Below are 14,128 nucleotides of genomic sequence, written 5' to 3'. Positions count from 1 at the left end.
CCCCTTTATGGCTGGGTCTAAAAAAGCAGTCCTTATGTTCCCCATAACATTTTCTAACTGCATAGCTCAGAGACTCACCCATCTTAAGGGTAGCAAAGTCCCAACTCATACTCCAAAGCCCAGACAGTCATATGCCCACTCTTAGCCCTCTGCCCAGTCCAGACCTCCATAGCCCAAGTCTCTTTACCTCTAGGATTGTTCCTACTTCTTCTACAAGGCCAGCCCTCACTTCTACATTCCAGCCTAGGGATCCTGTGCTGGGCCGTGTGTAGATGAAACGAGGGGTGGGTGTGCACAATACTTTAAAGCGGGCTAAATACTTTTGCACCGCTTTAATGGTTTGCACACCCCGGCGGTGTATTGCACATTAATTCCAGGAACTGTAGGAAATTCAGCTATGTAATGCGCCTTAAATGACTTGGGGCGCAGCAAACTAAAATTCCTCTGAGGAGTTTTAGTTTGCTGCCCCTACAGCCACAGAGTGAAGTACCAGGCTCCATGCAGCTCCACGGCTTTGCAGGCAGCCTGGGAAGGCAGACTGCCCAAGAAAAGCAGTGAGCCTGATCCCTGCTTCCCCACACCCAGAGCCTGCCTGCATGCATGAGCTGCGTGGGAGCCCAGTACTTCCCTCTGCACCTGCGGTGCCCCCCAGGACTGCCCGAGCTGGGTGCCTGTGGACTGCTGCTGCCTGGGGGGGGGGGACCCACCGCTGCCACAGAGGGAAGCACCAACCCATCCCCTTCCTCCCCTGCAGCCCAGGGACTGCTCCACCTGCCGGCAGCTCATCCCCCACTCCCCACTGCCGGAAAGGCAGGTAAGTGCAGGGTGTGTGCACGATAAGGGGGTTTTAAAAAACTCCTTATCAATTTAAAAACCCACTGCTTCAATTTAGGGCCCCCGTTTTGTCTACATGCCCTTAACCAGCAGAGGACTATTCCCTCAATGTCCATCCCTTACCACTTCTGCCTTACCTGCTTCACTGTCTTTCTCCCTACATGAGCCTTTCCACAGCTTCTCTCAACCTGTATCTATGAAGTCTCTCCAAGGCAGCCTCCTCACCTGCTGCCCCTTGCTGCCTGAGCTGCAGTCTTTTATAGCAGCTATTTATAATTGGCTGCTTGGTCAAAGCTGGGGGAAGTAATTAGGCTCTTCAATATCTCTTTCTGGTCTGCTGCTGCGTGGGGTGTAAATATCCCATCACAACAAATCTAAAAGATGTATTTGATGTTTGTTACAAAATTAGAGTCTTAGTCAGTAGAGTCTGCTGATTAAACACACTTGGACAAAACAGCATCTTATTAAATTCAATACCAATTTCCACATAACAGCTACATTTCACCATTAATAATTCTCAGGTTCTCTTAGTCCACACAATACTAATTACATCTAGTTTAATGCTGTACAATATTTTTGGCAACAGAAAGGGTATATTCCCTTCTGCCTTTATTTTGTTGGAACCAGAAATGCTTTGGGGCATCAGGAGAGTGATGAATTAATCTGTAGCTGTGTTATCTGTGTGCTCCAAACAATGACTGCTGCTAATATCTTCTTCCTCATTTGAGGAAAATGGTTTTTAATTAAAATGTCCATTATAAAAACATATTTAGTAGAAGTTCTCTTTCCAATTTTTCGTTTATGACTATGAAGTAATCCAGAGGCAGCACAATATACTATATTAGCCTTACATGGTACCTAACACTGCAATCCTACACAGTAAAGTTGAAAAACAGACACAAGTGTGTGTTTAGCCCATATGAAAAGATTATCCTTTTAATTCACTTTACTTCCTCCTTTCTATATCATTACTCTTGACAACCATTAGGGAACCTAACAGGGCACACACACACACACATTAATGACTGCCTACAGCTGCTGGCAAAGTTTCCGGAGTGCTTCAGGAAAGAGAAAAACTTACAAAGTGTAGAGAAAATAAGTGTTATAGTTAGAAATGTGAAAGGAGAACTGTCAGGTAGGTGTGATAGAGAAGCTTTTCCACCCCAATTAAGAACACAGGACAAGCAGCTAACTGAAGCAGGGGGGGAAAGAACCCAAGAACCCTCTTCTGTATACAAAGCAGCTAGGATTTTAAAAGAAGAACATGTGAAGTAACTAGCAGTAACTTTAAAAAAAAAAAATAAAGCATTGCTGGCTTATCTGTCCGTTACACCAGTGCCACTTTACAGTGCTCTGAGGCTGCGAGGAGTTCTCTCAAAGTGATTGTAAATGTAATTTTATACCCATTTTAAGGTGCCTTTCCACAGCTCTGATGTTGTAAAGCAGCCTTAATATAAATGAAAAGTAGTCCTTCTAACTGCAGATCATGAATACTCAGCAACAGTTTATTTTCATAGTCTCACCAGTCTTGTACAGAACGTTGAGAACACTTTTCACAGTAAAAAAAAAAAAAAATGTAGAAGACCTTAACTGTGCAAAATAATGTCCTATATAGCATCAAAACCCTAGACACAAGCTATATTTTCAATTTCATCACCTTCAAAACAGGATAATACGCAATCTTTCTGTTCTCAGCTCCCCTAAAGCACAAGGCAATTTACATGCAATATTATTTGCAGTACTTACTTTAGTTTTCTTAGGTCTGTAGCTGCCAAGAAGAGAAGGATCTGGGAAAAAAAAAGTGCAGAGACAGAAATTGAACAATTTCTCAGACCACCGAGAGAGTATTTTTTTAATTTAGGGAAATTAAAAAAGGTCTTTAGCAAAACCTTTCAAATAGTATCCAAACCAATTTATTGTTGTCATATATTGTGCAATTCAAGACAGCAGCAAAGCCATTAACACCTTAAGGTTTGGCTTTCTTCAGCTGAATTTTTTTTACAACTGTTTCAAGCTTTTTGCTTTACAGCAGTGCTATGTTACTGACACATAGCATCCTAGAAAATTAGGGTTGGAAGGGACCTCAGTAGGTCACATCTCATCCAACCCCCTGCTCAAAGCAGGACCAGCCCCAAGTAGATCATCCCAGCCACATGATCTTAGTGGAAATGCTGATAGCACACAGCCTTATCTTGAGGGGCTGATTTTGGAAGGAAAGGTATGTGTGGTATATACGTTAATTGTGTGCGCTGTGCACATTGCCTGAGCTAGAATGCTTCCAGGACCCAAGCTGACAAGGTTAAAACTAGCTCGGGTATCTCTATGCTACACAGAACTTGGCAAAGTAGATTCATCATCCCTGCACTAAGTGAGACCCAGCAAGCAGGAGATGGGAAGCTCAACAAACAAGGAGGCAGCTATACCCTCTTCTGGAAGGGTAAACAGGAAGGAGAATGCCAACTTCATGGAGTTGGCTTTGCCATTCAGAAAGAACTCAAACCAACTCAATGAGTTCCCTATCCAAATTAATGAGCACCTCATGACTCTCCATCTTAAATTGGCAGAGAGCCAATATGCTACTGTCATCAGCATATACGCCCCAACTTTTGACACCCCTGACAAAACCAAGGAGGAATTTTATATCAACCTTGACCAAGTCCCTTCCGACATTCCAGAGGGAGACAGACTTATTGTGCTCAGTGATTTCAATGCCAGAGTTGGAAGGGGCTTGAACCTCTGGAACAGACCCACTGGCAAGGAAGGAGTGGGAAAGGTCAACTTCAACGGCATCCTCCTCTTGACCAAATGCACGGAACATGAACTCACCATCACCAATGCCCGGCTCCACCAGAAAAAGAGGCACGAGACATCAACACCCACAATCTAAGCATTGCCACTGGATTGGCACTACACCATTGTTTGTGCCCAGGATTGCAAAGATGTCCACATTATTCAAGCTACGCTAGGAGCTGATGACTGCTGGACCAAACACTGACTCATCTTTTGGTTATGTCACTCAAACAGGCTCCCAAACGAATGCTGCAGCAGAAGTAATGCCAATGAAATATCCATGTTGAAGGACTTAAGGGACCAATCAAGCAGGACCGCTTTCACCAGTGCCTCAGTGAAAGACTGGCAAATTCCAGTCAACAGCAATGGGAGAATGCTGGCAGTGCTTGGGGTGCTTTCAGATCCACCGTCATCAGCGCTTGTGGAAAGATGCTTGGATTCTCTACCAGGAACCATCAAGACTGGTTTGATGAGAATGACTGGGAGATCCAAGGAGTTGATGGACTGCAAGTGCAAGGTCTTTTGTGCTTGGCAGAATGACATCAACTCCAAAAGAAATTGAAGCACCAAGCCAAGGCAGAGGCCCTGCAATATGAAAAACAGATGGTGGGAAGGCTAGACAAAGATGATTCAACATCTTGCTAGAGCCGGCTCCAGTACCTGGGGCTTCCCTCCTCTGCCCAATGTGTGCAGGAGCTAAATGTGATTGGCAGGGAGCGCTGGCAATATAGACTGCCCAGGGGAGGCTTCGCCCCTCACTGCAATGTGCAGTGCTCGGCAGAGCCACGACCTGATGGCACGTACCGGGCATGAGTGCCCTAAATGTCCCCACCTGCTGCTGCTGCCATCGTCTGCCAGGGCTGTGCACTATGAGGGGGATCCCCACACCATGCAGCACCCCTCACACCCATATGCCGCCCACCCAAGATCCACACTGCCACCACCCCCTGGGTGCAGGCTTTGCACTGCCGCCAGCCCCAGCCCCACGCTCTGGCCCAGCTGCAGCCCCACCCCCACTGCTTTCCTACCTGCTGCCTGGAGCCAGCAGCAGAGCAGGGAAGTGAAGCAGGTCCCAGGGGGCTGCTGCAGCAGCAACAGCAGCAGCAGCACTACCCGGAACCTGCATACTGACCAAGTCAAGCCCTTCCACCCACAAAGGTGGGAGCGAGGTGCAACTGGGTATGTTTGGGGGTGTATGTACACATGGGTACCTTGTGGGTGGAAGGGCTGGGCGGGGTACAATTTGTTGGTGGGTGCTGAGGGCTGAATGAAAGCGAATGGTGGACTGGATTCGGCCCACAGGCCGTATTTTGCTTGCCCCTGGTTTAGGGCATCAAGAGGCACAACTGACATGACCTTCACAGCTTGCCAGCTGCAGGAAAAATGCCAGGAACAACATAAACCTCTCTACACAGCCTTCTTTGACCCCACAAAAGCCTTCAGCTCTGTCAACCAAGAAGCACTGAGGAGGATCCTTCTGAAGCGCGGATGTCCGCTATACGAATTTCCCGAACGGTGGAAATTCATCATCATTCTTTACCTGCGCCATGACAGTATGCAAGCGGTGGTTCTCAGTAGCAGCTCTATTATAGATCCCTTTGAGGTCAGATGGGGTTAAACAAGTCTGAGTCATCACTCCAACACTTTTCTCAATATTCCTGGCTGCCGTGCTACATCTGACCACCACCAAGCTTTCAGTCGGACTGGAGCTAAATTACCAAAGGGATGGTAAGCTGTTTAATCTCAGCTGACTCTGAGCCAAAATCAAGACTATCCTGACTTCAGTCGTCAATCACCAATACACCGATGATGCTGCAGTGTGCGCTTACTCGGAAGCAGACCTTCAGGCAATCGCTGACATCTTTACTGAGGCATACAAGAAAATGGGACTGACGCTTAAAATTTAGAAGATCAAGGTCCTCCATGAACAAGCACTTAATGTACAGTACCCAGGTCCAGTAATTCAGATTTATGGTGTGACTTTGGAGAATATTGAGTATTTCCTGTACCTTAGAAAGCTGGCATCCAGAATCCAAGAAATCCAACACTGCCTTAAAAGTGCAAGTGCAGCCTTTGGATGCCTGAGGAAATGGATGCTCAAATATCACACCATAAGATCTGAAACCAAGTTCATGGTTTATGAAGCACCTGTGATCCCTACCTTACTGTACAAGCAAACACTACGAGCATCAAGGTGACAATCATCCAACATCAACTTTGCTGGGCCAGCCATGTCATCTGGACATCCAACTCCAGACTCCAGAAGTAAGTTTTATTCTCCCACCTCAATTAAGGCATACACTTAAGAGGAGGGCAGAGAAAGTGCTTCAAGGACGTCCTCAAGACCGACTTGAAAAAATGTAACATCAACATCAACTCATGGAGAACCACAGCCCAGAACCACCTCCATTCCTCCATTCTCTAAATGGAGGAAGAGTCTGCTGCAAGGATCTCAGTACGTTGAAACCTCATGATGACAACAGGAGACAGAAAAGTGGGAGTGGCAGAAAAAGCATGTTGCAGACCGAATCAAAATCCAGAGCCCAGAAACACATGCCTGAGTTGCAACCGTCTGTTGATCCTTGATCAGCCTCATCAGTCATCTTTGGATGCACAGCTAAAACAGTCAAAGAAGACAATCATCCTCAACTGCAACGGACTGCTGATGATGATAGACATACCATCAGTTAGCTTACTTTAGAAATAAAAAAGGGCCGAGCTATCTTTGCCAAGATTAGACTTTCTGATTCTAGAAATCTGAAGGTTACAATTGTTAAGCCCCAAGCCATGGACAGGAGAATGGCTTTCTACTAGGAAATCCTCTGATCTGTTACAAGTGAAGTATATTTTAGACACGTAGCTACTGGCCTAAGACCACCAACTCGTTTCATGTAAGTGCTTAATGGTCATTAGGTGATATGTCTTTGACATTACCCATCTGTGACAGTCAAGTTTATGGCCCTGAAAGAAATGTGAGACCTTTAAATATACTTATATCCTGAGCCATCCAGTCCCGTCACTTTGGGTAAATTTTGAACTAATTCATGGTAAACTGCACTTTATTTCTTTAAAGTGAGGAGTCACAACAAGACTCAACAGAAGGACACCTGATGTATATAAATACTAATTAGCGGTCATTATGCTACCATATTTTCTGATTAATACTACAAAGAAATAAAAAAATATCACCACAAAGATCTTTGCCCCTTGCAGAAGGATATCTAAGCATTTAAAACCAGTGCCTTCCCTAATTTTAACAAAGGCAGACAGTGGTTCTTCAGGTCTGTGAAAATACAGTATATTAAAGTAGGGCTGTTTCAAACAAAGCTCTTCACTAAGAGATTCTAACTTTAATCCATGGATTACTGGAAGCAATGGAGCAGATAATCCTGGCATAAATGAGAAATAAAAGATGATAAGATACATGAAGTATCTAAAACACCAACCTACATTATAGGTAGGCATAACAGGACTAGATTCTGTATTTTTCAGCTCAAATAAAGACATCAACAACCAATTTCTAGATCACAAGACACTGGATGGAGGCAGTTTTGGAAAAGGCCTCTAAACTCTGACTACAGAAGTAAATGGGTATTCTAGTATTGAGCATAAAAGGTATGACAGCAGCACTGGGAGTTCTCTTGCAGAAACTATGAAACAAGGAGAATGACTATGTTGCCATAAATACCAGTTATGCTCATCCTGGCTACTTACCCATAGAGTTATTCTATTATTAAATGGTGCTCATAAGTATTAGTTCATCATTTCAGGTGAAATTCTTAGTTTTGTGTATTTAAACATGATGTTTTGTGATTTGAACCAATGTATGATGTAGCTGTGCTGACAGCTTTGGTTAAGTGCTAAATTTGGACCATCTTCCATGTAAGCATTATTAACATGAAAAGCGTCAGCCACAGTTATTAAGAACCATGTGAATTTATGGACACTGGTTGAAAACCAGCTGCAACACTCTCTACCTGTGCTGCAGGTCTTGCTGTCACCATTTTTTATTGTAGTAAAACTGTGTTGGGTGCCAGAGCAATTAGACCATCCTCTGCTGTTTATGCCAATACACATGTCTGGGGAGATATACGAGCACATGTTTCTTGGTGAGTGAATATCCAGAATAATATTATATCACCCATCAACTACTCACCCATATGGCTGTAGGAGAGTTACTATCAGTTTCTGCAACACTGGAATCTGGTAGGGGACTCAGAGTATTTCATCTCCACCTCCCACAAACACTCTACCCTCATTGTCCAAGTCCGGAAAACATATGTACACTGTCCCAAACCAACGTAATAGCTTAGCAATGGTACTACTTTGCCGCTTTGAGATGATAAGCAACTAAACAACCTAACATCTAGAGAAGCAAAAGAACTCAAGCTATTCTTTGGAGTGTCTTGGCTAAATCCTCAGAAGAAAGAACAGTGTTTCCACATTAAGGGGTTAAAAATATGAACCTCCTATATGGACTATCTATATGGAAGGCAGTACTCACCACAGGTTACTCGGGACCAGGCTTCTCTTGCACTCTCTCTGGGGGTACACCAGGTAGGAAGATTGCCAGAAGGACTTGGATGTTCAACCTGGAGCCAAAACACTGTTAAAATGCTTAGTATATAACAGCTTGTCTGTCTACACACACACACACCATTATTTACAATTACGTACATTCACTGAAAATGTATTAAACGCTGTAAATTAGGTATTATGAAGCAAATAAGAAGGGACACAAGACATACAGGAGAAAGGGTGCAACTTACTGTCTTTTGCATTTAAGCAGTACCACTATAGCCTTCTTAACAGAACTCAAAATAATCAAGTTTAGCTCCTTATTTTTAACTTCCCCAATACATGCAACCTTTTTTTAGTTGGCTTGTACAATTTATTTTTTTGGCAGATTTTGATAAGTAGTATTCACCAGAAATAGTTCTGATCTCACCATGATACTTAAAAGTGCTGATCTTTTCCCCAAGTAAAAAATTACCTTCCAACAAAAAGCTAATTTTGATCTTAATGATACAGAGAAAATTTCCACGTCTGTACAAATCTCAGCATTAAGTATACACATAAGGTGTGTTATCAAAACAGGAAGGCAATTATAGTCTATATATGGTATATTAAAATAATGCAGCAGAGCTACAAAAAGAAAATGCACGAGAGGCACAAATGTAATCAGAATCAGCAACTGGGACCAAAAAAATGCAGCAATTACACTATAGAACAGAAAACAGAAAAAAAAAAATTAAGCTAGAAGGAAAAATATCCATATGAGTGATAAACAGTAGGATGAAGAGCAAGTAATGGTTATCAGTTAAGACTGATTTGAATTTCTAAAAGATATCTAGGACTAAAAAAACCTTTTAAGTGAATTCTAGAATTAGACAATATATGGACAAGAAAATCAATTATTAATAACTAGAAAATGATATGGATAAGCAAGTTAATCACATATTGTGGCAGACACGTGAAACTGTATGTACTTATAGCACAGAGTGAAAAACAAAACAGTCTTATTTGTGTCTCCAGTTTCTGTCTCTCCAGTCTTTCAAGGTTGGGTTCTTAAAATAGGTACTTATCGTTACCATGGAAAATATGTAAAGAAAAATAAAGCAAATCAGATTATGATCTTCCAAGATCCTAAAATGTTGTCCCAAACTAGGAAAGTACTTAAAATACCAGTAGTTTTAAATAGCCCTACTGAAGGCAGGGACTCAAAATGGATACATGCATGCATGACTGCCTTCTTGGGCCAAGGTCAGAGTGACCAGGAACCTGAATGATCAAACTCTTGAAGATTTAGATGTTAGTAAAAAGATTGTTTCAAAAGAGTATGGGAGAAGATAAGGAAAGTTAAGAAAGCAGCCTGATTTTTTAAAGTTACTATGTGCCCTGTTTTAAATCCTAGTGTCCCACTTTTATTATTAATACCTATTACTTCCCAGTTGAATTTACACACACATTATCCTGCCCAGTGTGTTAGAAAAAAAAGGATAGAGATGCTCAAAGCATTTAACCATGGTATTCATGAAAGAACTTGATTTTTGTCTATTAGCAGTGCTGACAAAAGAACTTTTATTCTAGTTAATTTTACATTTAAATCACTAAGTGGCAGGCTATTTTGGAGAGAAAAATTATTCATATACACTGGGAAGTGAATGATTTTTTTTTGCAGTAGTGTTCAGAGAAAGAACAATATTTGATCTGAGCTTAAATTGGAAACACTTTGTAGAGAACACATACACGTCTAACTACAAATGGTGGTTTATCAGTTTCTCTTCTGAATTCAAAAGGCCCGAGGTTTAAATGGGCCAGGCGTTGTCTGGCTTCTTCTGATAGCTCACACATTCGTCTTTTTGTGTATGGAGATGGAGATCGTGATTTAGAAGCTATTGTGGGTTGCTCGTAGTTCTTTGTTGCTGGGCTATGCCTGCCTTTCTCAGGTGAAAGGGTGTTTTTCTTTGGTAACCTTGTTTGCAATTTTCCATTTGGTGTTGAATGATGCACCCGATCCAAATGATCCTAAAGTGAAAAGAGAAATTATCTGCTTTGACAGCACGTAGAGCAAAGATCACTGGTGATAATGCAACATTCAAAACATGTCCAAAAGGGAACAAATACCTTTGACAGAAATGGATGCGTGTCAGTTTAAGTTAACCTACCAAAACTATAATCAAACAGCAATTTAAACAAAAATGCATTTTTAGATTTGTTTAAAACCAGAAGGAGGTTAAAATGCACATTGTTAAATGTCAGACTTTAAGGTTAAGTGCCTGTTACTTATCTAATTAGCTTGCTCACACAGTTGGTGGGAAAAATGTTCTGTAAAATTAAGTTGAATTATGTCACTTTAGTTCATTTAATGACTCTATCTAAAACATGACTGGATGTTTACAGATTTAAAATATTTGTTCACCTTCCTATAAATGTTTTGTAAATCTTTCAGCTTACATTACACTTAGGTAACACTAAATCTATTAAAAACCTTTTTATGGTATATAGAAAATGGCAGTATGCTTGTTTAATTCTTAAATTATGTGCAGTTTACAAGCTGCCTAAAATTAGCTCATTTAAAAACTGCATTTAATTGAAAGACAGAATTATTAATTCTTTAAAAAGAAAAAGCTTCTACTAAAACAGCTTCTCTAATATATGTGCCCATGCATGCTATACTAACAATGCAATTCTTTTTCAAGATCCAAAACCTATCTAAGAGTTAGTTGAGGGAACAGTTGGCCTTAACTATTAGCATCTTCAATTAGCAGTTTAAGATGCAATCGTAAGATTAATATTTTTGGCACTAAAGTTTCACTTACAAAGGAGTTCCAATGTATCCAATTTCCAGCAGAAAGTGATCTTTCATTTGCTCTCTGGGCTTTATGGATCATAGCACTAGATGTCTTTGAACACTTGCTCAAGACACATTTGAGTTTGAATTTCACAGAATGGTGAACCAGAATTCCCAAACTCTGTCCAAATTTTATATTTTGTAAAAGCTTAATGTCAAAAATTATTTTCTTTTAAAAAAATAAAAGAAACGAGGCAATGCTCTAAAACCTATTCAGTGCCTGAAATGCTAAAATGGTGCTGTAGTAAAGAACCTGGGAATGTGACTGACTAGAAGCTGCTCTTTGGCTTTCCATGTGCACACACAATGATGAATAGATGTTTAAGGCTATACATCCTTACAAACCTGTAATGTTGTTTTGTAACTTGTTAGGTACATTTGAGAGACTGCAACACTATGGTCTCTCTTTAAAACAACACAACCTGATTTTTTGTTGGTTTCAGAGAACTCTTTTCCAGCATCACATGCCAATCTTTACTTTTTTCTTTAATAATTTGGATAAGCATGGGAATAAAAACAGCCTTAAGTTTAGAGGGGACTTTTAGGCAATCCGACAGCAGCTATCCTCAGACATATCCAGGCCTCCAACTTCTTCCCCTGTGCATGTTCCTGCCTATCACCCATCCACTTTCCAGGGTGCATTTTGCTATTACTAGTAAGCACCATTTTGGACAGGCTGGGAAAAAAAAGGCATAAAACTGATGTCCTCACATGAGTGCATATGACAGGTCAAACTGATGTTCAAGGCAGTGAAATGCTAAATAAAGCACTATCAATTGCGCAAAAAGGAACTGAAGAAAAAGATGCTCTTCAAGGCTCTTCAGTAAGCTCATTTAATAAGTCAACTGTAATAGGTATATGATTTCCACATTGATATTTGATCAGCAAGTTTATGATAACTTTTTTAATTGAAATCATCTTAATTACAATTAAGACTTTCTTTTTTTTTTCTCCTAGCTATTTATCATCTTATTTTTAAATGACATCTTCTTCTGGTTCATCAGGATGCTATTGAATAACCTTGATTTTAGCAGTGTCAGTAGAAATGATGAGAAGGTATCTTTCCACCAGGCACTGATAGGTCAGCTGATTATATGACATGGCAGCTGCTAATTTTTTTGGAATCAAGGAACTCTCAGCATTTCCTGTCATGCACCAAGTCTACTCTTTACTCACTCTTGAGTAAAAATGTAATCAAGTTGACAAGCATCCATGACAACTGCTTTACCCCCAACAAAAGAATGAGAAGTCTGAAGTGAGCAGTACGCAGAAAAAAATGGGCATCACAGCTATCAATGTTAAATCAAGAAATTAAATTGCAAGCAATTAAATTATGCTAACCTGTGTGTGAATCCTTCCTGAACTTAACACACTTTCCGTAATAAGGGAGCTTGTAGAAAATCTCAATTTTGGTGCAATTCCCTAGAAGAGAGACAATAATTGAACATCAAGCTCCAATTGGAGATAAAGGGTATCAAAGAAGTAAATGTCACCTAATGTAACAAACCATTCCTAATTTTAAACCATTTCCTTTGTTAATTTCAGCCTTTAATACAGATAATTAGAAAAGACAGAACAGCAATGGTAAATGTCAAGAAGATAACATTTGCATTTCTGACAATTCAATTACAGATGATTATATTGCTTTTGTACAACAATTAAGGTCTGACTTTTATTTCAGTACATTTCTTTGTCAAAAGCAGCTTCAAAGACTTTGATGCCATATTAAACAGCATCAATAAAAATTCAAGCTATGCTTTACAGGCTTCGTTCACACTTGACTTTGCAAACTTATTTATAAATGCTATATGGACTTTGCTATCTTTATTTATAACAGAGAAAGCCATAGAATCATAGAAAAGTAGGGTCAGAGGGGCCCTCAGGAGGAGAGCCAATACAGCCCCTGCTCAAGGCAACATTATCCTTGTCTGACGCACTCTACAACAACTTTTAAAAATCTATTCATGTAAAACTTTTGTATTTTGCCACTTGTGCATAATTTTCACATAGAAAAAATGTATACAGAATTAAGGGCCTCATGTTCCATAGCTCAATGGATAGAGGTCATCATGTCTACACATGCATCTTATCCAGATAGACTGATGGAAAGAACCTCATATGCTCTGCCACTGGGACAAAGGTTAGAGAGGATTCTCTGAGCACAGAAATCTGCACATGGAAGAGCGGGGCACCCCACAAGTCAGCATGGGTCAACCACACAAAACACAGTAAAGGTAAAAGGAACCAACCAGGGACAGCAACAGGGTCTTCGAATTCAGTGTGGAAACACAAGACAGGGTTAAAAAGTTACCATGGTTGTGATATATTTGTGCTTCTATCGGAGTATACTGATGTGACTATCATATCTATATATCAGGGCTCCTGGTATAACCGCTATAGCTGTCTACACTCTTAGATGAAAGGCTTAAAAGAACGCCCCCACCCCCCATGAACCCTAATGCCCTCTTAAGAATTTGGGGGAAATGTCACAGGATGGTAAGATCACTCTCTAACCCACCCCGCTTCCCCTCTTTACACAACCCACATACATTTTCCCCATAAGAAGTAATGATTTGGCCCCAATTTAGAATATTGAAGTCAAAAGCACAAGCAACAAAAATGCCAAATGTGTTTAGCTGTGACAATTAAGAGAGCCCTGAAAGATGGCAAATTCAACCTAGTGGTTAATTTTACTGAAAAAGTCAAACCACAGGGTATAAACACATCTTAAAGCTGACCTTCTTTAATCAGCACTCATTTTTATTATCAAATGAATTATCAACTGTCATCTGCAGTTTAAAAGGGAACAAATTAGAACTACTATATCCACTATGAAAAGGAACAGCAGAGCACCTACTGTTCATACCAGACCAACAATTATGACAGAACCTTTAGAAGTTTGGAGACAATATGATATAAAACTGTTCCTCAATTAACAGGGAAACAGTTACTGGGGAGGAACTAGAATGTGCATGCTTCAGAAACACTTGAGAGAGACAAAAATCCACAACTCCATTGCTCTACTTGCACTACTCCATCACTGATTTGATGGTGCTAGTTATTACGCCTCTCTGTGCCAATCAATAACCCAGCTGTAAAACATTAACCACGCTACAGAGCGCAGGAACAAATATACGCTTGGACCAGCTT

General features: G+C 40.7%; 1 protein-coding gene across 7 annotated transcripts in view; it reads right to left on the bottom strand.

Moving 5' to 3' along the window:
* The window catches only part of SPATA6 (spermatogenesis associated 6), a 70,372-nt gene that overhangs the window by 31,570 nt on the left and 24,674 nt on the right, over positions 1-14,128 (bottom strand). For all 7 annotated transcript variants that reach the window (XM_019501339.1, XM_019501337.1, XM_019501336.1 and 4 more), the window contains 4 exons: positions 12,320-12,400; positions 9,874-10,152; positions 8,129-8,216; positions 2,581-2,621 (listed from right to left, as the gene is read on the bottom strand). In XM_019501339.1, the coding sequence (XP_019356884.1) occupies positions 2,581-2,621; positions 8,129-8,216; positions 9,874-10,152; positions 12,320-12,400 (489 nt within the window). The remainder of the gene's footprint in view (positions 1-2,580; positions 2,622-8,128; positions 8,217-9,873; positions 10,153-12,319; positions 12,401-14,128) is intronic.

This window comes from Gavialis gangeticus, unplaced genomic scaffold (assembly GCF_001723915.1).
Source record: "Gavialis gangeticus isolate Ggan-Ray unplaced genomic scaffold, GavGan_comp1, whole genome shotgun sequence".
Lineage (NCBI taxonomy): Eukaryota > Metazoa > Chordata > Crocodylia > Gavialidae > Gavialis > Gavialis gangeticus.
The sequence above is the reverse complement of the archived record's forward strand: the minus strand, read 5'-3'. Positions and strand labels throughout refer to the sequence as shown.